At 43.8% G+C, this 24,533-nt stretch overlaps 1 protein-coding gene across 15 annotated transcripts in view; it reads right to left on the bottom strand.

The window, feature by feature from the left end:
- Positions 1-24,533, bottom strand: part of TRAK1 (trafficking kinesin protein 1) — a 198,558-nt gene that overhangs the window by 36,097 nt on the left and 137,928 nt on the right. For 13 of the 15 annotated variants that reach the window (XM_037847881.1, XM_037847973.1, XM_037847948.1 and 10 more), the window contains one exon: positions 3,609-3,685. In XM_037847881.1, coding sequence (XP_037703809.1) covers positions 3,609-3,659 — 51 coding nt within the window. In that variant the 5' untranslated portion in view covers positions 3,660-3,685. Of the gene's footprint in view, positions 1-3,608; positions 3,686-18,779; positions 19,127-24,533 lie in introns of those variants that run through there. The other 2 variants (XM_037847896.1, XM_037847966.1) reach the window with 1 other exon arrangement.

The following is a 24,533-nucleotide window of genomic DNA, read 5'->3' as shown; positions in this document are numbered from 1 at the left end:
ACATGCCATGAACACCTCAACCCCAGACCCAGGGTCTCCTCGCCTCTCTCTGCCCTACTGAGGACAGAGTGAGCTCTCAGCTGGTCTATGCCGAGCATTTAACCAAAAATCTAGTCTTTATAGCAATTATAAAGAAAGCAGTCTACTGGGGAAAAAAGAATGAAGTTGTAATAGGAACATTTATGGATGAAATGAAAAATCTAAGAAAGGTTATAGTAGTGTCTCTGATTTTTCTCTCTTATGTTACTAAGGGAAGAGGCTGGTTGAGTTTCTCTTTGAGAATTAAAAGAATGAAAAAAAAAGTCCCCATTTCTTACAACCAGCCAACATATGATAAATTCTTACTTCTTAAAACAGAAAACAGCCAGGAAATGACCACTGGGTTAAACTACAGTGAGACTAAGAGACTAAATAAATAATTTAGGCTTTTGGAAATATTAAAAGAAATAGTTCTTTTATTCCCTGGGAAATGTGGCGAAGTGGAGTTCATTCTAACTTTGCTGGCTCCTTCTCAGCTATGCTTTGTTTAAAAAGACACTAACTTGGGTCTCAGCCAGTTTTTACCAATGAAAGCTTGCACTGACTGACACACCCATTAGAGAGAGAGAGAACAGCTTGCCTCACACAACTTAGTAGGTGACGCATCTCTTTCACTAATTTCAGGATAAAAAACATGACTAAGGGGTCAGGGGGACAACCTTCTCCATAACCAAGGAAGAGGCGAGCTTTGCCCAAAGGTAAATGTTTAACTGTAGCAAGCCAGGAGAAGCCACAGAATCCTCTTCCCCTTAAAACCAGAAGCAAACTCTCCCTTCTGGTAAGAGTTGTGCTTTGATATCCTGTGCAAATCGCAAATCTCCTGTGTGCAGCAGGCATGCAAACCAAAGCAAATGAGCAGAAGAAGCAAAGCTAATGCCAACAAAAAGCACAGCACATGAGCTGTCACGTGACTGGCATGGTCACAGTCTCGGGTAGTTGGACTCTAGCCAGGAAACCAGCCCAGCTCCTAAGAAAGGCAGTAAAATTTGGATGTGATTCTTATCAGGAAAAGGAAAATAATAGTATTCTCTACAAAACACACAGATAGATACACAGACCACTGCTCTCAGGAGCTTCTAAAAATATAACCAGGCTCAATAAAAAGCTACTTAATAAAACTGCCCCAACAATATTCTTTCCGGCAATTCAAATTCTTTAAAAAGACAAGCACATATTCTTTATACAGAGACACACATTTAGGAAATTAATTGGGGAAAAGTACATTATCAATAACCAGTATTTGTACAAAGGGTTCATGCCCTCTGCTTCTTTGAAAGCAGACCTCACACATCCAAGCAAAAAACAGTCTTGCTCTGCTGGGACACACCCAGCACCGCCAGCTCAAATCCTACTGGAAACAAGAACTGCAGGCAGTGGACACTCAAAAGGTAACAACCCACAAGAGACATTATCTAGTTCATGTTTCTAAAGTAAAAACATCCTGCTGACAATCGACCAAACATACGGGCAAACGCTAAACAGAGCAGTAAACACTATAACCAAATGCATCAGAGTCACAAAGCGCCTGAACTGCCAGGGTTAGGAGGGCACCATGCAATCCCAGGCAAGTCTTCTGCCCTCTCAGACTCAGGTTCTTTCACTGTAAAATGAAGGAAAGAGTAGTATCTGCTTCTGAGAACTACTGTGAGAATTAACAGGTGACACGTTGTACAATACTTAGCTCTCAGTAAAATTTTACCCTTAATAAGCACAATACAGGCAAACATTTATTGAAGACCCATTATTTCCAAGGTTAAAAGGGAGAGAGGAAATCATCCAACAAGGTCTGCACTTTGCAAATGCTTCTATCTAATCTAGCTGGGCACACAAAACAAATGGAATTGCAGGATAACTCCTGTACCAGGGGTTTGCGGGGATACAGACTACCTGGGTCTGTGGGGTTTGGGAATGATTTCAGAGGTCCCCAGTGAAGTCTGCAGCACAAGACTAAGATGCCAGAAATGGAGAGAGGTGACCAGGTGGTGCAAAAGGCCAGGGGTAGGGGAGCAGGAGGCAAGCTCCAGTAATGAGTCAGAGGAGGATTTGGGAGCACAAACAAGTGTGCAGCAGTGAATGCCTCACGGAGGACTTCTGAGGGTCGGGGCCTGGAGGGCGAGCTCACTCAACAGGGCTTTGGGATGGGGCCTGCTGCAAAGAAGATTAGTGCAGGGAGAAACTAAAATCTCCCTGCTGAGGCTGCAGGAGCTTGAGTGGTGGCATTGGAAGAAAAATAAGGGTTGACATAGGATACCACTCATAATACTTGATGACTAACTGGATATGGGATGAAGAGCAGACGCTGGAAACTATCTGTGTGTAAGATCTGCAGTGGTGGCATTGTTGGGGGAAATGGACACACCAGGAAGGGGTCCATTATAGATACCATGCGGATCGTGCCAGCCACCAAGATGGCTGCGACTGCAGCACCAAAAACGGCCCTGTGCCCTAAAATGCCTCCTCCCCAGCAGCCTGGTCAAACAGACAAACCTGAACATCACTTATTTGGGGCCAAGGAGTGTGTGACTGCCTCACACACAGGTGGTTAAGCCCGGCCCAGCTCCTGCCCCCACTCAATTCAACAGCTTCTATTCCCCATTCTCCAGGAGGATGTAGGGGAGGGACAGGAGGGGACAGGGCAAGCAAGCCCTTAGGAACTCAGAGGGAATTAGAAGGCTCTAGTCCTCAGGGCAGGTACAAGACTGCTGCATGTGCAAAGGGTAGAAAACAGGGAAGAGAGAGAGATGAAAAACGGGGTATAAAGATGCCCCCTAAAAAAACCCTGGTACCACCATTCCTGACATTCTCCTACCACTGGATGAAAATGGTAACTGATGCCTCCCACGTCATTCCACTCAATTCCTGGGGACCGTGCTGATGAACAGTCACATGACCCAAGTCATTCTAGATTCCAGAGCAGAAACAAGGATCTAGAAGTCAGCACCTATCTTGTTCTGACCTATTCTAGGCAGAAGATGGGGATGCACATATTATACTCATCTGTTTCTAGAGGCCTTCATGGCAACCTAATTCTCAACCGCCAACAGAAGGCTGAGAAGAAACCGAGAAAACCATAGTCTCTAAAATATCAGCAGTTCATCTAAGCAACTTTCCTAAATATTTCTTGCCATGCTTATTTTGGTTATTTCCATGCTAACACTGCATAATTATATTCCACTATTCTAGTATAAGTAAAAACTTAAAATAGGAAGGCAAGAATAATTATGTATTTTTCTGACATTTTTGTATACATTTAAAATGTATTGTTAATAAATATTTGAAGTTTTGTAGTTTTCTAAAAGTCTTAAATTGGATGTTCTAGCAAATATTTAAATGCACCATATTTTAGGTCATCAATACCTTCTTCTTAAAACCTGAAATACCTTTTACAAAGTTACAGCTACAAAAGCCCACAACGGCTACTAGCTAAAAAGTAAAGCCATTAAATTGTATCCTGAGAGGGTCCAATTTCTGAGATTCTTCACTGAGATAGAAAATAATGTACGTTTTAATCAATATAAACCGTAATCAATCAATTATAAAGGACTCTCATCTTTCCCTGAAACACTTACCTCCTCAAGAAGACGAGTAACAGCATCTATGTCATTATATGTTTTAGTCATCTGGCCAACTCTTTCAGCACATAAAACTGGAAGACATAAAAATGAGAGTGAATGCCACAGTCCTGGTAAGCAAATGACTGACCCCAAAACAGTGACCCTAAAACTGTGCCTGTATGTTGTTGGTTTTACTGAGTTCAACCCACACTGTACTCAACACCACCAGTTTTCATTTCCTAGCTATCATTTCCCAGTTATGGTGAGGAGCCCTAAGCTTCTGGGGCAAAGAGTGCTTTCTAATTCCTATGATGCCTTGATACTGTGTGTGCGTGCACGTGCACGGATTTAGAGTGATGCTAAGGGTGAGACACTGGAGAACAAAGGGCTCAGCACATTGAAGTGGCAGCATGGCCAGCAACTGGACAATTATCAGAAAAGGCCTGCAGGGTGTAGATCTCACTAACCGCACAGACCCAACCACACAGGTACACATACGGCTCTTGATATAACTAATAAGGAACGGCTGTGAACTAGTAATTTCATAACGGCAGGGTAACAGATTTTTTTTTAATCCACACCAAAAAGACTACTGCTGCATACACACATATACACACACATGGAGTGCGATATTTTATTACATGTATTTATTGTGGTCACAGAGACTGCATGGAAACCACTTTAGAACTGTGTGCTTTTGATTCCCTTCCCTTAGAGAAGAGTTGTGCAATTTAAGACAACTTTTGTCTGCTGAAAAATCTCAGTGCTTTTTTATTTTATATCCATGGCAAGGAAATGACTTGCAGTTCAACAAACACCAACAAGATAGCATGGGTTTTAGTCTATGGGGGAAGAAGTGAATACAAATGGATTTAGTGCCAAAGTGCAAAATTTTCTGAAACCGGACACTTTGGGGCTGCTATTAACTTCATGGTAATTCAAGACTCTAGAGAAAAAGGCTATAGGAGTTGAAGACTCAGATGAGTTTTTGTGATGACCCACTTTCAGTAACAGCCCACACGACACATTGGGGAACTGAAGTGCATGACTAAGTCAAACCCAGCAGTGTTACTAAGAGCACACTGCAACTGGAATTCAATAGGGCTCTAAATATTTTATTAAATGCAAGTAGAGATCATCCTAGTGAATGACCTCATGGAAATCCGATCTGTTGGAAAGATTTTCTAGCTTAAGAAGACTTGAAATCTGGTTCCAAATCTGAAACTCGAGGGATACTCCCAGCTAACTCAGAGCTGTCAAAGCCAAAAGGGGCTCCTCTTTCCAGCCTCTCCTATAGCAACACCTTTATTGCAGGAAACCTCCTGCCTTTCCAGGGGCTGCCAGTCCACCAGGTTAAACAGCTCTGAAGCCCACTGCCTTGGGCACTTTCCCTCCTTCACTCTAGACAGAGCTGCCAGGGAAGGAAAGGCAAGGGAGATTTATAAGGGTCGGTTTAAACCAGAATTTAATTTGATGTTGATAGAGTCCAGCTCAAATTGCTGTACCGAGTTAATCAGCTCAAGTTCACAAGAAATCCTGCAAGCCTGCTTACATGAAGCTTCCCTTGCCACCGAAAGGAATCTGTTTCCATCCCATACAGTGAAATGCTCTGCAGTCAGCAGCGAAAGACACCAGGCCCCTCCAGCCAACACGCCTCAAGGAAAGCATCAACATCCTCATTTCATGAACCAGGAAACAGCCCACAGCATGAACAAATAGCCTGTGTCCTCAGACTTGTATTTTGACTCAAGTGCCTACTAATGCTGACCTTACTTTCTTCAAAGTACCAAGTTCTCTGCGTTCCTGGGAAAAAGAAAACCAGGCTACATTTGAACTTATCTGGCTCTGTTTCACTCTCAAATACAAGAAAACAAATTTTGGAGCTGCTTTTTCTGTATTAATCAGACATTCACACTTGGATTTTTTAAGCTAATTTTTCAAGTTGAGATAACTGGAGTCATTCATGCAGTTAATCATGTGGAGATAATCTGTGCAGTTGTAAGAAATAACACACAGAGAGGCTGTGTACCCTTTACCCAGTTTCCCCAAATGGTAACATTTTGCAAAATTACAGTGTAATAGCATGACCATGATATTGAAATTGATACAATCCACACATCTTACTCAGTTTTCCTGTTTTACTTGCACTCATTTGTGTGTACGTGCATGCATACACAAACAAAACACAATTTTATTATCTATGTAGGTGTGCATATCCATCACCACAAGGATCCCTCAGGTTGCCCTTTTGTAAAGCTAATTTTAAAAGGCTTTAAAATACTTTAAGTAAACCAATAAAATGTTCACCTGCACCAGTGCTTTTTCCAGCATTCTCCTAACAGACACACATCATCACGAACCACATAGTGACGGAGGTGAGGTGTGTCCTTTCAATCCTGAGATGGGACAGGTGCAACTATAGGGGCAGATGGGTGCTCGGGCCTCCAGTAAGTCCAGGCGCCATTGACTGAGCCTAACTGCAGGGGTCAGGCGCATAAATGAAAAACTACTGTTTATCGCAAGCTATGGAACTATATGCATTACTATTCCAGTTTTGTTTTTTTAAAATACATATAATCCCAATTTCATGGGACAAAAAAAAGACGTATAGATTTACAGCACACAGAAAAAATTAGGATAGCCACAATTATTAACAATATTAACAACTGGATAGGATTACAAGCTTTTATTTTCTTTTTTGTGCTTCTTTTTAAAAAAAAATGCATGCATTAACTAATTTCACTCATTTCATGTACTCATGGAAAAATTTTTCTCAAAATATTTTTCAGAAAACATACAGTTGAGTACAAAATGGGGTCCTGGGATCCTCCCTGAGCTTACTTTTAAGAGAAAATAGTGACAGCAGCCACTGACCTTTATTGGGTCCTTCTAAGGCCAGACCCTGCTCCTAACACACAATACGGGTCATCTCACCTGCAATACTGCAGGGTTGGCACTGATATTAACCCTGTTTCTCTTATGGGAAACTGAGGCCCAGAGAGGTTAAAGCAGCCCGTCCAATGTCACACCACTAGCAAGTAGCAAATTTCTAAGTGAGACTGGATTCCCCAGAGGCAGTATCCACCATCACAGAGCCCCTGCCTTGTCTAGGGATTTAACATGCTTTCTCATTCTATCCTTACAACCTGACGGGGTAGGCGCTGCTATAACGACTGCTCCACAGATGAGAAAACTGAGGCTTTGAGATGTTAGGACTCGACTAAGGTCACAGTGAGGTTGCACTGCAGGGCTCGGTCTGGCTCCCGCCCTAAACCAGGGAGCCGTCCTTGCGAGGGGAAAGGGATGCAAGGGCAAGGCTAGCACAAACCAACACTATTTAGGAAATGTGAACAGAGCGCGAAGCACTGGAGGAGGTGGGACCCCGGACCCTGGGGCTCAGGAGCCTGGATTTTTGTTAGACACTCTGCCTGACCATGAGGCCCTGGGCAGACCCTCAACTACTGACCTGGATTACCTCTTCTCAGAATTGAAGGGGTGGGACTATATCAATGATTGGGAGAAAATAACACACTACACCTTTAAACAGTAAGACAAGCACATGCTGTACTTTTCAACTACCAAAGTTCCAGATCTACAACAAACCATTGTCAAGTTTCTCTCTCCATGGGAAGAGTCCTCCAAACAAAAGTTTCAATTCTGACCAAGAGAGTTCTGCGAAGTAAATTCACTTCCACCCAAACATACATAAAAAGTAAATGAATGGATAAATTAAAAGTAAAGATGCTATAATAATTTAATATGGGAACATTATGGTCCAAATCCCAGAAAGCTAAGTGTAACACATGTATAGTGCACATATGCATCTCTAGCACAATCAAAATAACATTAAACAACACCCATCACCAGGCACTGGGCTCTGCCCTGTGTGCCCTGTCAGGCAACCCTGGGGGGGGCTCTAGGGTGGGTGGGGCCTGGGCAAGCCCTTTAAGGAGTTTGGACTTTTATCTTGGGACAACAAGGAGCCCCCGCTGGGTTCCAAAAGGGGCAGAGTTCACATGAGATGTATATTCCAGAAAACGTCCCGGCTGCAGTGGGGAGAGATGGGGAGGGTGCCAGGCAGCTGGGAGTGACCAGTGTCAGGGTGTTGGATTAACCCAAGAAGGGACAGAGAGCAGCACGCTCTTTTTTGAGAATCAGATGAGACGGGGGAGGAGCTAAACGTGCAGGGCAGGGTGAAGCCCAGGTTCCCTGCTGGGGCAAAAAGGACTAGAGCAACCATCTCCTGGGTCCAGCGCCCAGTGGGACAGGCACATGGGACCGAGGGGCTCATGAGAGAACTCACTGGCACTGCGGCTGTCGCTGAGGTCTCCGTGGAACAGCATGCCAGACAGAGGACTGCCCACAAGCCACAGACGCAGTGGACTCACCTGACAGAAACGCCACTAAACCCTGGTTTGGGAGAATCCACTTTGAGATGAGAAGGGAATCAAGTGCTTTTCCTGGGATGGCAGGTGGAATAAGGAATCATGACACCAAAATTCCAAGAAGAAGCCCTGCGTCTGCTGACCAGAGGGAGGGAGACCTGTGAATGTGGGGTCCAGGGGGGTGGGATGTGTGCCACAGGGTTCTTTAGTCTGAAAACCAGTAATGCAGCTTTTATACTAATTAAACAATGCCCCCAAACAATTTTAATAATATATTCTAGCATCTGTTTTCCAGTTCCTGTTCATAGAAAGAGAAGCCAGCCAATGAACTGTGTGCCAGGTTCTAATCTCTAATCCCTGCCTAATGTCAAGGAGATCCGGCCAGGGGGAAGCTCAGCAGGGACTGGAATTAAGGGCCCTGACAGAAACCCCACAAGGGAAGAAGACTGTGGGGAGGGTGGGGTAGGGCCGGCCAGTGGGGTCTGATGTTGACATGGTCAGACCTGGGCTTCCGAAGGAGCCCTCCGGCAGGGCTGGGAGAAGCGGGCAGGGGTTGTGGCCAGCAGGCCAGGCAGCGGTGGGCTGGAGCACACCCCATCTGGGAGCCACCGAGGAGCAGAACGCAGGGGCCTGACGGGAGGGGGAGGATGGAGGAGGAGACACGGATAACTTCACAGTTCCACGACAGCTCTAAGGAACCCCGTGCCTTCATGTTATATAGCAAGTTAACAGGCTCGATAAGGCCTCCTTGACATTTTGGTCTTACCGGTTTTCTCCAAGAAACCACAGTTAAAAGACCTCACTTCTCATTCATGAAATGTATTTTGTAGAAAGAGTCTCATAATGTTGTTATTCTTAACCTAATTTTGAGAACATTTCTTCCATTAATGTCAGTCTCACATATGCTTGGGAGTAAGTGAAGGAATGAATATTTAATACATGCACACACACAGATGTGTGTATGTATGTACAGATACATGTACATCACTCCAAACCCTAAAGATGACACTGCTTCCTCATAACACAAAAACCAAGTGGCCAATATTCATGAATGGAGAGAAGATATTTATGACTGTACATTACATATGCATTTTGGGCTGTTTGGCTAATGCATTCTGCTTTACCTACAGGTCATTTCTTAATTACAACAGTGTTTCTCAACTTTTTAAAAAACTTGGGCTTTTAAAAAAAAAAATCCCCAGGTTTTATCTGTCCCGTCCCCCATTTTAGTTTCCTAGGCTACTTAAAGTAGATACCATTAACTGCATTGACTTAAACAGTGGGTATTTATTAGTTTACAGTTTTGAGGCCGTGAAAATGTCCAAATCAAGTCATCATCAAGGTGATGCTTTCTTCTCAAAGAGCAGCTGCTGGAGCGCGTGCGTGCTCTCTCTCTCTCTTCATTATGTTTATAAAGGACTCCAGTAATAAGACTCATCCTGAATGAGGCGGGTCACAACTTAACTGAAGTAGCCTCATCAAAAGGTCCTACTCACAACAAGTCCATACTCATAGGAATATATTACATTTAAGAATATGCTTCTGGGGTGCACACAGCTTTAGACAACTACACAACCCAAATAATGTATCCTATTTTCTATGCCTTACCATCAATTTCTAATTCAAACTTTATTTTATACAGTTCTTATTATGAAAACAATAGACATATTGAATAAGTTTTCAAAAGCGACACAAACCCCCTATAAATTCTGATAGGCTCCAGTCAAAGGCAGGAGCTGGTGCCTGAAAAAGAAATGGTCTACAGAACAGCGGATTATTCCTCTCTTCATTCTTCCCAGCAGCAACAGTTTCTCAGAGTGAGAAAGCATTATGACATCAGTCCCCTGATCCTCCAGGAAGTAAATCTGATATACTTACACTGTCTGCCCTACTCACAGGGGCAGGGAGTGGAGGGTCAGAACCTGAGAGCCTTGGCCAAAAGGCTTCCACAAAATTCTAAATGAGACATCCTTGATGCCCAGTATCTATGCCTTACAAAACAGACATCCTTTAAAGTTTTGTTGACAAACTTCTGAATTTCTTTTATCATTGCTCTGCTTAAAACCTTCACCAGCTACGCCACTTCCTACCAGAAGCAGTTTCAACATGCACAACATACAGACGACCCTTTCCTGGCCGGCCTGGCCACCTCCTTGTCTACCGCCCCACGCAAGCTCTCCATCACAGCTCATCCACACCCCATGACGCCACTCCGAGATGACCAGGCTGGCACTCCGTGGGCCTGCTAGTTCCTTCTGCGGGGGCGTCTTTATCCACCTGGGGATTTCCAGCTCCCCCCCCTTCCCACGGTGAATTCCACCTCCTCTGAGCAGGAGGGAGCCCCATGTAGCTGACGCCCTGTTCAAGTCTCAGTCACCCAGCCCACCTTTGACTCATAATCACATTACAGAGTAGCTTTCACAGTCTGCTTTCTTTTGGAAGCCAGATATGTAGACCAGGTCAATTTGGCAAAGCACTTGTGATGAAGGGGACATCTTTAAGTGGTTGTTTCTACTTATCTGTACAGCAGCAACTCCTGCTCACAGAGAGTTTATCTCAGCCAGTCACATCTACCCCCACACCTGACGTCAGGAAAACTGAGGTGCACAGTGTTAGATGAACTGCCTAAGGTCACAAACATCTTTAAAAGTCTCCTAGGTATCTACCAAGAGAAGTAAAATATGTCCACACAAAGATGTGCAGGCAAATGTTTATAACATAACAGCATTACTCACAATAGTTCAAAAGTAGAAACAACCCAAATGGCCATCAACAGATGAATGGGTAAACAAAAATGTGGTATATCCATACAATGGAATATTATTTGGCCATAAGAAGGAATGAAGTGAACTAGAAAAACTGTACATAACTATTACAAGGAGTAATAATAATAATAATAGTGTATGGGGAAAATGCACCTACTGCAAACTATAGGCTACACTTAACAGTAATATTTTAACATTCTTTCATCAACAGAAACAAATGTACCACACCAATGCTAAGGGTCAGTAATGGGGGGAATAAGGGGTATGGGATGGTTTTTTTGTTTTGTTTTGTTTTGTTTTTTGCTTGTTTGTTTGGAGTAATGAAATGTTCTAAAAATGACTGTGGTGATGAATGTACAACTATGGGATGATACTGTGATCCACTGATTATATACTTTGGATGGAGTGTATGGTGTGTAAATATACCTCAATAAAAATGCAAAAATATAAATTACACACAAACTTACATATATATGTATATATGAATGAAGTACTGACACATGCTACAACATGGATGAAGCTTAAAGACATTTTGCTAAATGGAAGGCACCAGTAACAAAAGACTGCTTATGGTATAATTTCATTCATATGAAGTGTCCAGAACAGGCAAATTATAAAAACAGAATGTAGATTAGTGGTTGCCCAGGATTGGGGGTAGGAACAAGGATTAACTGTAAACAGGCCCAAGGGATATTACTGGGGGTGGATGGGGGGAGTGGTGTGTGGAAAGCAAATGTTCTAAAACTGAATTAGGTGACGGTTGCACAACTCAGTAAATTTATTAAAAATAATTTGCTTAAAATGGATAACTTTTGTGTGTGTGTGTGTGTGTGTGTGTTTGTGTTTTTTTTTTACTTTTTATTTTGAAATAAATTCAAACTTACAGGACCGTTGCAAAAATAATACAAACCCCATACACAGAACTCCAGCCTGCCCCAACCCCCCTCCACCGATACCCAGATCTACCAACTTTAATATTTTGTCACTTTTACCATTTCTTTCTTTCTCTCCCTCCCTCCCTATCATCCATCATCTATTGCTGTCTTCTGAACATATGAGAGCAAGTTGCACACATCCTTGAACCAATAAAATAATTCACATATACATTTCCTATGAACAAGAATATTCATTTATGTGATCACATTAAGTGTAGCTAAGAAATTCAAGAAATTTAACATTGATATAAAGCTTACATTCTATATTTCATTTTTTTCTCATGTCCTAATTGTGTCCTTTTGAGGCTTTTCTCCTCTGTTCTTAGATCTCATCCAGGATCATCTATGGCATTTAATTGTCATTATATATTTATGTCTTTTTCTTCAATGAGCAGTGTTTTTTTTTTTTTTAATCTTCATTTTATTGAGATATATTCATATACCACGCAGTCATACAAAACAAGTCGTACTTTCGATTGTTCACAGTACCATTACATAGTTGTACATTCATGGATAACTTTTATGGTAAGTAAATTATACTGCAATAAAGTTGCTTTAAAGAGTAACTAAGTTACTCTTTAAAGGCTTGCAAACAAGCAACCCTCAACCACACTTTATTTGGACCACTCCCCCATTGTATCACAATGTAAAACATCCTTTTATTGTCTGGACCTTCGACTGAGCCTTCCTCAAGCCACAAAGGTGTTGTGTTCTCAAACAGCAAAATCGTTTAGGAATAGTAAATGACCCACAAAGAAACACTCACTGATAAAAGGCATATAAATGTACTTATCTGCCCCACAAAGGCTGGATGATTTTTGTTAGACAATTGTCAACAAACAAATTGATCTGATGGCAGAAAGAATTTCATGAAATGCCCATAAGAAAACCGAGAGCCATCTCTCTCCTGTTTTGGAGATGAGTTACCTTTTGAACTCCACCCATGCACAAAGCTCTTCCCAAGTTTCAGTCGCTTCCTTGGAGGTTCAGCCAAGTTCCTTGATAGTTTGTTGCTCAAAATAATTTAAACTTGACTGAAGAGTCCAAGTGAATTAACTAAAACCCATAAGACACACATTACTTGGTTTAAAAAACAAAACAAAAATAACTTTTGATAAAGTCCTTGAAGTGGCTACAGGAGTAGAATGCGGGCCCACAGCACTTGGTAATAAAACACAATTTTCATTTCTCAGTAATTAAAACAAAATGAAAAAAGGCTGAACAATTAATTTCTTTCTGTTCCCGCTTAAATGTTCTGATATAAAAAACCACTTTCATTCATTTGGGGCCCAAACACAGTTGATACACACACACACAAAAGGCAAATTTACTCTCATTCCTAGACTGGCGTTTGTGAAGAACTCCTTGTTTCTAAACAACCCCCCAGAGAAGAGGTGAAAACATAAAAGCCCTGGTGTGTATGTTACCACCCCCAGATGAGCAGATGTACCAGTCTCCCTCCGGCTTCCTGCAAAAAAGAAGCCATCGAGAAAGGGACAACCAAGCTCAAGTCCAATGTGACACAAAGAACAATGGCGGGAGGAGGCGCTAAGGAAGAAGCTATAGTGACAGAAAGGCATCAGCTTAAGGGCTGTGGTCTTCAGCCAGAAGCAAATGTCCCGCCGGCTACAGCACCTCCAGGTGAAAGGCGCTGGGCTCTCACAGGTTTCAGATGAACACCTGCTGGAAGGTGTCTGGGACGGGGACAGCAGAGGGCAGCCCAGGGCCCGGTCCACAGCCAGCAGAGGTCTGTCTGTACAGCCATAGCGGTGTCTGCATGATCCCCGGTCTCTGCACTGGGAGGAGGGGGAGAGGCGTCACGTGCCAAGACCTGAGACCTGACAGCGCATCTCTGGTTGCGTTTTACATGCTCATCAATATCATTGACTGAAGTTTTAGTGTGACTACTTCACTGGCTCACTCTCCCTTGCCAAAAGTGAGCAAATAAATACGTAAAACTAGATAAGGCTGAGAGCAGGGCACCAAGGCAAGGTATTTATTTTAAAAGGAAGAGAAGAAGAAATGAAATGACTATTTTTAAGTACCTACAATGTGCCAACTGTTACTTTGGGCATTTTACAAATATTACTTCACTTAAAACCCAGAATAGCCCCATGACATAAATATAGTCCCCATTCAACAAACCTGGCAGAGAGAGGCCAAGTGGTGTGCGCAAGGACTTGAACCAGGTCTGCTGGATGCCACCGTCACCCACACTGCCCCAGACTGGGTCAGCCGGCACTGCTCGTTTATCAAGCCAGCCATTTATCAGCCTGACATTTAATGAGGGCCTCCTCAGTGATACCCACAGTGCCTGGCACCCTGCAAAGCACTTTAGGTATACCATCTCAAGTAATGCTTACATCCATTCCATGGAGAAAGGATTGCTATTATAACCCCATTTTAGAGATGAGATGGCCTGATCTGTTTGGCCCCCAAATTGGAGCTCTGAACCACTGTCCACTGAAGGAATAAATAAACCCTTACCCTCAAGGAATTGGTGGTCTAGCTGAGAATGTAAGACACAGATAAATGAGAATACCAAGGAGTAAGCAGGAAGTGCCAGGTGAGGGAAGCAGGTAAGCCACTGGGGAGTTCAGATGCAAGAAGGCTGGGGATGGGTCAGGGGAGCAGCAAGAGGGACCCCAAAATAGACACATCGTGAGTGAGTTTTGTCTGTGATGCTAGCAGCACCACCCGCTCCAGTGGGAGAACCTCCCCAGAGCACCTGACATCACAGGAGGGCTGTGTGGGGCAGCCACGGACACTAAGAACCAAACCCCAAGCCAGACACCGAGATAACGAAAACCTTGAGCAGAGACCTTTGTAACAGTGCAGCCACTGGTACTGATAAGCCGGTTGACTCTTCCTCGGGCATGACTCCACTAGAGAAAGTCATGCTCAGTTGCCCTCACACGCTGCTGATCATGCTATGTTAACAGAGATACGTGGGCCCAGCTCTTGGCAGCTCCTTCTCTGGGGCCTGGGGCATCACCACCACCTCCCAGGACTCAGCAAACCTGCACCCAGCCATTCTCCCTGGGCCCAGCTCTCCGCAGCCCCCTCCTCCACTGAGGGTGGGCCAGCCTTGCTCTCTCCACTTCCCCTGTGTACAGAGGGAGAGCTCGCAGCTCAGGAAATTCTCCTGAAATTAGAGGAATGTGCTCTTTTTGTGCTGCTTCACTTTGGAACCAAATACAGGACTTGGATGCCAGCAGGGTGCAGCCACTGGACAAAAGCACTGAAGCTGGCCCAACCCACTCCATCAGGTTCTGGGTTCCCATGTCTCAATGGCTTTCTTTCTGTTTTTTTTTTTTTTGTTTGTTTGTTTTTTTTTAATCCCTGATTTTCTGCGTAATTTCTGGTTAATGCTTAACACCTGAAAAAAACCAATGCTGCCCACTAACATCCTGACAGCTGTTGCCTCCAAGGACAGGACATACTCTCGCCTGCATCCTGTGGTCTCAGAGAGCCTAAACCTGCTAATGAGAGCAGAGAGTAAACCCCACACCATTCCATATGCTCTTTCCAAATCCTGCCATCTCGAGAGCACTCCTGAATGAGGAATGGACACTGCCAGGAATTTAGGAACTTATCTTGCAACTGGGTACAGCCCTGGGAAGTGTCCAGTGAGAAAAAAAATCAGTCAGGCAACAAACCATTAGGAACTGATGCAAGACCCCATTTTTTACCAGCGTTTCCCATGCCAATGCCCTGCTCAGGCACAGAGAGAAGGCAGGACCCACAGCTTCAGGCTGCACACTTCAGCACTGTGAATTCCACCCTGCTTGACCTCACCCTGGGGAGAGGGGGAGCCAGATAAAGCCCTCCTCCAAGAATGCTGCTGGGCACGAAACTGCTTAACATCAATCTGATTTTCTGCACTGTGCACATCTTCATTGCTAGATGATTTGCACTGACAAGATAACAGAACCTGAATATTTTCTCTCCCTTGAAAGAGATGGGCTGCATGATCTGCGCAGGCTGCTTCTCACTGCCTGGTCTGCCTGTATGCCCCCACCTCATGGGCTAAGAGGATTGAATGAGACAACTGAGTGCAGGGCCTCGAACCCTATTAGCTTAGAGAGGCTCTGTGGGGTGGCAGAAGGGGGAGTGCAAGGCAGGACAAGGCCCCAGCTCTGTACTCAACAGCTGTGGGGCTTTGGACACAACCTGCCTGAGCCTCAGCTACTTCAACCATAAAATGGGAATATGTTTATTTCAGAGGCTTTTTTGAAGATTAAATGGGTGACATCAAAAAGTACCTAGCATCTCCAAGGTGACCAGGAGGACAGCAGATGTCTCCTATATCCGTAGCTATCACTGCAACCCATATATTAATTTTGTCCTTCGGTTTTCAACCAAAAGCGCCCCTTTTGGACAAGTGGATGGTGTAGAAAACCATTTCAGAATCCAAGGAACACGATTCTACCCACATCCCTACACAGTTTTTCACGATTCACAGACCACTTCTCTTCCATATGTGGGACTTGCTTCCTATCAACTCAAGACAAGGGTGGGGTGATGGTGTCAGAGAGAAATGAGGCTGTGCCAGGCAAAGTGCTTGCTCAGGAACGCAGGGCAAGTTTACAGCAAAACCGACCTTCCTGATATCCTCAGACATCCTTCAGGCCAGGAGTAAGCCTTGGGAGTGGGTTTTATTTCACAAAGAAAACCAAGCATGTTGGCAATCAAGTGGTCTTCTTTTTTGCAGTCCTGAAAATAGTGTTAAACAATATTACCTAAACAACAGCTAAAAATGTGTTTGTTGGAGAAAGAAGGGGAATGGGATAGGAACAAAGAAGGAAGAAGGAAGAGCAGGGAACTGTCTAAGCTAAGGCGGCAGATGTACAGCAGGGTCTCCCCCCAAACAGGATCACCAGCAGCTCCACAGGTGGCTGGGGGGCCTAGACTAGCGCAGACAGTGGGCTCAGGAATCAGGAATCACGAGGAGCCTCTGAAAACTCAGATGGCTGGGTTTTCAGCAGGTTTTCAGAGGTTTTCAGCAGGTCCGGGATGAGCCCTGAGAAGGTGCATTCCTAGCAAGTTCCCCCTGGGGACCCCAGCCAGTCTACCTTGCTTGGACCCACTCATCTATAGTCACATAACCGGTGAATTATTTAACTTAAATTTCCTCACCTTTAAAAGGGGAAATTATAACAGAACCTAACCTCATTTGGTGGTTTTAAGGATTAGATGCACAAATCCACATAAAGTATTTGGAAGGGTGCCTGGCACACAGTAGGTGCACAATAAACATTTGCTTTTATCAACCTTATCATGTGCCTCCCACTTATTAAAAATTTTTGTTGTTTTATATAATATATAAAAGACGTGTGACAGAATTTTCTTCTCAATTAGGATAAATGACACTGATGGAGAACCTCATATAGGCATTTAATTGAGAATCATTGTGGTTCAATGACTGGTTTAAAAATCACCTTGACTGGGAAATTTGAGGTTGTTTAAAAATTAACAGATTTGGTGTGGTTTTCTGGATCTGTGTTTTTGTTTGTTTGTTTTTTGTTTTTCATGGAATATAATTATTTTGATGTGTTTTTTTTAATGCAATAGCTTTTTTTTTTTTGCTTTATCAAAAAATTAAAAAAAAACAATTCAAACAAAACAAAACAAAGGAATAAAACAACCTAAAATAACTGTATTGCTTGCAACATGTCCCTACCATACCCCAAGAAAATTAACAAACCTGTGTTTTATTTTAAAATTAAAAAATTGAAAATAAAAGTTAGAATTTTTAAGAATCATCTTGTTATGCTTGAAGACAGCAGCAAGTCTCACACTGTAATGCACGTGACTCTCTCAGGGATCTTGTTAATGCAGATTCTGGCTCAGTGGGCCTGGGGTGGGGCCTGTGAGTCTAGTTCTAACAAGTTCCCAGGTGCTGCTGGTCCACAGGCTTTAAGGAATGGGAGGCTGATCTGATTAAATCTGGGCTGGTCCTCATTCTACAATGGATGCCCTGGGATTTCATTTGCTCACTTCCAGGAACTCAACAAATGCATGGTCCCTTGTGGGGCGTCAGTCCTTTCACCAGGGCCAGGCTGCAGACCTCAGCGTCTGGCCACCTCCCGCTGCTTAGCCCCCTTGCTCTCTTCTGGCTTTTCCCACTGCAATACTCAGTATGTAGCCAACAATAAATCAAAGGTACACTAACATGGAAACAGAGTGCTCATAAAACAGAATTTTAAAAATGGTATTCTGATTGTGTTTGCTGGAGAGATCTAAAGAAATTCACATGGTCACTCTCTTAAGTATTCTGCTTCACTCCAAAAGCCCCTTTTCTCAAGACTGAGTGAAAAGTGCCAGAAACCAGACCAAGAAACTCACAGCTCCCCCCTCCCCGCCCCGCCAGCATTTGGCATGTCTTTATTCAACAGCCCCCCTATCACCACCAAAAAGCACCCTCTGATAGAGCTGGGCAGTGGTTTCACAGGTAATTTCAGTATCAACCCTTGTACTTTTCTGTCTGGAATATTTCTAAGTTTAAAAAAAAAAAAACAAATCCCTATTTAAAGTCAGTTATTAGTATATGTGAAAAGAATAAACACTGACAAGCACAAAAACATGCTTCATTTAATGACTCAGTCTCCTGCCCATTAACTTGCATTTTCAGTCACAAGAAAATAATTGAAACTCTTAAAACAAAGGGCTGGAATAATGCAAAGGAAAAAAAAAAAAAACAAAAAACAAACAGAAAAAAATAGAAACAACTGCCCATGCCTGCAACAACAAGGGTGAATTTCAGAGACCTTAAACAAGAAACCAGACACAAACTAATACACACTGTCTGGTTCCATTTATGTAAAGATCAAGAACAAGCAAAACAAAATGATGGTTTTCCAGGAGGGGGTGGGGGTGCGCTGGAAAAGGGTGCAAGGGGGACTTTCTGGGATGCCAGAAATACTGCTTCTCCCCATGGTGGTTTTACATGGATGTCACTAAATCATTCACTTAAGATCTGTGTACTTTAAGGCACATCTCAAAAGAAACATAAAAAGAGTGCTGGGAAATCAGTAAAACAACAAAGCCTATGTAGACACCTAGGGGAAGCATCAAATTTGAGCAAAGTACAGAATTTACCCTCTTCCAAGAGGTCCAGGATCTCATGCTGCTGCTCCTCGGTGGGCTTCGTCTCTTCATTCTGGCAGTCACACTCAAAACATTCTTCTTCCCCTCCCGGGCCTCTCAGGGACATTGCTCAACTCACCCCAGAACAGAAACATCGCCCTAGGGGGCTGTCCCTGGGGGAGCTGCCGGCTGCCTGCCCGGAGGAGCCACTGGGGCCTGGGCCCACGGGGCACACGCTGGGCTCCGGCCCCGGCCACGGACATGCCCTGGCTCAGCCGGGGTGGAGACGTGTGTACAGGGCCATTCACCCAGCATCACCCAGGAGGACCCGGAAGGGGCTGGGTCCAGCACGCCTGGGGGCGGGGCGGGGAGTAGCACCTGTTGGGACGCCCCGTCCAGCACCCAGACAGCCCTGCCAGGCCGGTGGATTCACGGGGGAGACGGGCAGGCTCTCGGCCTCAGGATTCCGCTCCCCATTTCTCCTCCCCCGAGAAGCGAAGGGGAATGGTAGCTTCCTGGAAGTTTCATAGCAACTGCACGGGGAAATACCGACCACGCCTTAAGCAGGGACACCTGTCTGAAGGTGGGGCTCTAGGGGAGGAGTTGCCCTGGTGGATGACTGCCCAAAGCCCTCAGACGAAATATTTCCTGTGGGCGTGCTTGAGAACCAGAGACAAGTCTGACTGTGACAGCCTGATGACAACGCTGAACAGGGGAAGGAGAAGTGATCATTGTGATTTCCAGCAAAAGGGAAAAGTCACAGTAACATTGCCTGTGTTAACTTGTTTCATCCCAGTCTTTCTTTGGTATAATCTGCATTGTACAAGTGCCTCTCACGCTAAATCTGTGTTTCACAGTCTAATTTAAAAAGATCTCTTCTAATTGCTAGGACAGAGCAAGAAAAATCTCAAGTGTAATGGCTTGCAATGCTGCTTGAAAAAAAAATCCACAGTCTAATTGCATATCTCCATACCAATTCCTGTGTACTGTTTGATTTTTGCCCGAAACAGTGAAAATGGCAGGTTCTTCCATCAAATCCACTAGAAGGAGGCCCCAAGCACTGCAGTCTTGGAGAATCACAGTACCTTCTGCTATCTCTGCTTCGTCCATCTCCCAGCCGCACTGTGGCAGGTCTCCCAGTTCTTAAAAGCTACACCAGTTTCACCGATTCACCTCCCCCACATAACCAAGAGGGAGGCTTGTGACAAAGGCAAGAGCATAGTAAAGAATTCTCTGCACAGTTTCAGGGACTACAGCTTATTCTATCTTTGAATTTTTAGGGCTGAGAGTCCTGCTTAGGTAACTAAAAATATCTGCTGTATTGAACTTACAGTGACTGCTAGCTTCACAAAAGCTTTCATAAGACCATGCAGGAGTATCTCTAAACAGAAAACCAGAATAAAATAAAGCTCTCATTTAAAAAAATTAAAACCTAGTTATATATGCAGTCTCTAGTTAATTTTTTGGAACTTAAAAGGGACTGCTGTATTTCATGATTTTGAAGATGTGTTCTTTGTACAAAGGAGGTTTAGTAAATTCAATGGCAGGAAGTTTAAAATCATATTTTGGAAAACTGCCTAAGTTCTAAATGTTTATAAAACATTCAAAATAATCTTTGTTAATATAAATAAATGTTTTCAAATTTGGCTTGTTAATTAAATTCAAGAGTATGTCTGATAGAATGAGAATCAGTTACTCTGAACCCTTCAGAAAGGAAAAGAGTTAGGGAGAATCTCTACCTTACACTTTATTCATTCAGCAGGTGTCTGATTGACTGTGACATGTGTAGGATACGTGCTAGGTGTTAGTTTACATAAATGAAAACAAAAGCTCATTTCATACAGTAGAAAATACTCCCTCAAGTGATTTTTTCACTGATAACCAAATTGTTTATACTCTCCTTACAACTCAAATCCAAGCTACCCTTAACAAACGAGGACCACATCTACATATATTATACATAAACACTGAAGACAAGACATTTGGACACACAGATCACCTTGACCCCTCATGTCACCCCATTTCTCAGGTCCAATCATTCTTCAGGGTATCTCCCCCTCCCCCCCTCTTTTCCTGTTCTCCCATCCCTCTCTCGCTCCATGGGGATGTGAGGGAAGTCACAAAACTCATCCTCATGACCCAAAGAGCATCTTCCCTGATAGGGCACTTTCTCAAAAAAGAAGCAAAACCCCCAAATACTAGCAATAAAAATCGGGAATCTTGTGCCCAAATGGGAGATGGAGAGGGCTGGACCGGACCAGGAGCCAGGGGAGACCAGCCCTGCCCTCGCAAAGCTGCTTAGCCCATGAAAGACAGTCAAGTAGCAGGGATGTGCATGCTGCACCAGGAGCATGGATAAGACACCAAGGCCGAAACCCCAAGACAGGGAGTGAGCTCCCGACCCGTCTCTGGGGACGCTGGAGGGCCTCCCTCCAGATCTACTCAATATACGGCAGCAGCCGTCACTTTTCCAAAGCTCTAACCCTATGCTGTCCAGTGGTGGCCACAAGCCATCAAGGAGATCTATGCTTAAATTTAAACAGATTAAAACGAAATAAAATTGAAAACTCAGTTCCTCAGTCACAGGAGCCACATTTCAAGTGCTTACAGTCACACATGGCTAGTGGAGAACACATTGGACATTACACAACAAGAAGAGAACATTTCCAACATCAAGATGACACAGCTCTAAAAGGTGTCCCTTATTTTCAAGGCAGGAGTTGTGCTCTTTCCTTGGCCTCCACACCCGGGGTCACCCCTGCCAGCCTCACCCCCACCCCCTTCCTCGGGAACCCTCAATCAGACACCATGAGCTGCTCACTTCTGCCCACAAAAGGCTCCCCTTCCTTAGCTCACCTGCAACATCCCCCAGCCTCCATGGGCCTAATCCTCCCCATCTTGCCAAATGAAAACCCTGATTCCTTCTTCTGTAAGTCCCTGTCCTCTCCCCTTCACCATCCCAGCTGCTCCCCACTCCCACTGCAATGCTCCATGCACCCTCCATGCCGGGCCCATTACTGTGGGCCAGTTCCGCAAGGACCTCACTTACACCATGAAAAAAAATAATAAAACCGCAAAGTTCCAAAGACCTGGGCTCTGAGCTTGCCATGGCCTTGCAAATACATCTGATGGAGGGCATTATCCCTACTTCACTAAAGCTAGTGATCAAACACTTTTCTGCAACAGTTATATTATAAAAGTACACCTACGTTTAATACCTCTTTCTTTTTCCTTTTAAATCACCTAGCCATTCAGAAGTGTGCTGTGTCTGGAAAGGGAAAGTCAACCCGTACCTCCAATGGCACATCACACGATAAACAGAAGATGAGAAAATGGGGCTTGTTTACATTGTTTGTCACAGAAGCAAAGTGCAAGGAAACTAGAAAATCATCTCAAAAACCTAGTGGCTTTTCAATTAGTATTAAAAATAATTTTAGCAAATCTTCATTCACAAACCAGCCACCACTGTCTCTCCTATTTATTAAACATAGTATTTTAGAGGTTGCTGTAACCAAATGAGTAATAGCCCACATGATTGCTCCTTGTGTACTGTCAAGGATTTTCCTTTGGAGTAAGAAGTCATAAGAGCAACTTCCACTACAATCTACCCTTCCACATTCAACTAAACCACCACCTGCTCCAACATTCAAATCCATAACACTGTAAAAGGGAGAGGTGAGGACGGATAGAGAATAAGCCCCATGACAAAAGAAAATGCATCAAGAAACAGGTTGTCAAAATACTGTAAATTGTTCCAAATACCATTCACCTTTTTAAAAAGGGATTTTCATAAAGAATTTAATAACCTGCCTGTATCATAACCAAACTATATCTGAGAAAATAAAAAACAAGCATTAGCCTGGATCTTCAGAGTTTACAAAGAGCTTCTTCTTTATTACACTCGTCATGGCAGCTCAGATTAGCATGGTTATTCCCATTTTCCAGATGGGGAACCTGGGTTTACACGGGCTCACAGAGGTCCCAGGATGTGCCCAAACCACACAGGCTTTAAACACTGACTCAGGCCAGTGCTCTTTCTGACATTCTACATATTTCAAGGATAATTACAAAAATTTAAGGACATACACTTGAACCCAAGCCTTTTTGAAAATCCAGAACACCTCACACTCTTTACAAGTACACTTTTATCAAAGTGATCAGTGTCGGCAAGACATGATCTAAGATTCCAAGATTAATATAAAGAATTACTTTTCTGACCCCTGCCCAGGGCTGGTCTCCACTCTCAATAGCACAGGGTTCCCCAAACACACCTGGTGGAAACAATCACCTGCGCACGTGGTCTGAAGGGAGCCTGAGACTCTGGGCTCGTGTGATTTTGAACAGTCTGCCAAGCTTTAGATGTTCTGCACCAGAGATGGGACTCATACAACCATCTAGGTAACCATGACCCTGTTTGACACCAGCATCTGAACTGTAAACACTAGGTACAAATGTGGAGATTCCGCCAAGGCCTTCGCTATATTACGTTGATCGCAGGATATTCAAAATCTCTAAATATACTTTAAGGTATTGAGCAATCAGCTTCTACAATTTATCATCCTAAACCCCTGCCCCATGCCCCTGAGCCTCTCAGGTTTTTTGTTTTGTTTTGTTTTGTTTTTCCTGGGGACAGAGGACAGTGTGTAAGACCATGACAACTAAAACTGATAAGGGGGAGACATAGTCATTTGACACGAAGTGATTCAGTGTTCATTCTGCTTACCCTATCTTCAAGGCTTTTTGATTTAAAAAAGCCACCTCTTAAATCCAATTTTTAAACAGTTGTTCTAATTGGCCTGCCATCCATATACATTATTTTCAGGGCTAACAGGGCAATTTAAAGTGTGAGTCAGTAACTGACGTAAAGGAAGATTTTACGTCTTTTTCAAAATACTGTGCTCATCTTTTGTTATTAGTATGGAAATTCCCTAGAAGTTTCCATCAATAAAGATTCAAATGCCAAATGATAAGAGAGAAAAAAAAGTGCTAAGTGCTTACTCCCACCTGCATCTTCACCAGGGACATCGGGATAGGAAAATGAAAGGGCTATTCCAAAGGCTGATTTGCAATTGTCCAACTTAAAAATGCATATAAACGGGCATAAATTTCATTTCCAGACTAACCTGCCTGAGACCAGCAAAAGAGCCTAAGCAGTTAGAAACATGTAAATAAGTAAAACTACAATATTACCATTAACTTGAAATCCCCCTTTAGTGGGTTTTCTAAACCAGATTTTTTCTGGCTTCAGTTCCTTTTATTCCCTGTCTTTTAAAATTCAGTCTCAACAGCCTCTCCCCTTCATCCAAAACGGGGTGGAGGATGAAGTTCAAGTATTTTGCCCAACACACACTCAGACAATAACAACCACCAACATTATTTACCCTTGGATGGATGAGCGGTCTGCTTCTCCATATCCCCGTTTTCTTGGAGGAGGAGAGGGATCAGGGTTCCTCAGGGCCAAAAGACTCAATTGAGGAACTGCGGGTAAGAAAATCCTCCAGAAAGACAGCCAGATAAGAGCAGGTTTCCTCTCACCCACCAGATTGACCACGGCGAGTTTACTGGCTTTATCTCCACAGACAAGGGTGTGAAGAGAGCCGGACTCTGTAGCAACTGGATCAAGATGGAAAGGAAACCTTCCTCCCCCACTCCTCAGATGACACCTATCTGAGTCGTGGCCATACCCAACTGGTCCACGGGCCGTTGGACAGACGCTCTACCCTGTGGGAGCCAAGGCTCCCTAATCCAGTGATATGTGACAGATGT

Source organism: Choloepus didactylus, chromosome 1 (genome assembly GCF_015220235.1).
Source record: "Choloepus didactylus isolate mChoDid1 chromosome 1, mChoDid1.pri, whole genome shotgun sequence".
NCBI lineage: Eukaryota > Metazoa > Chordata > Mammalia > Pilosa > Megalonychidae > Choloepus > Choloepus didactylus.
The sequence above is the reverse complement of the archived record's forward strand: the minus strand, read 5'-3'. Positions and strand labels throughout refer to the sequence as shown.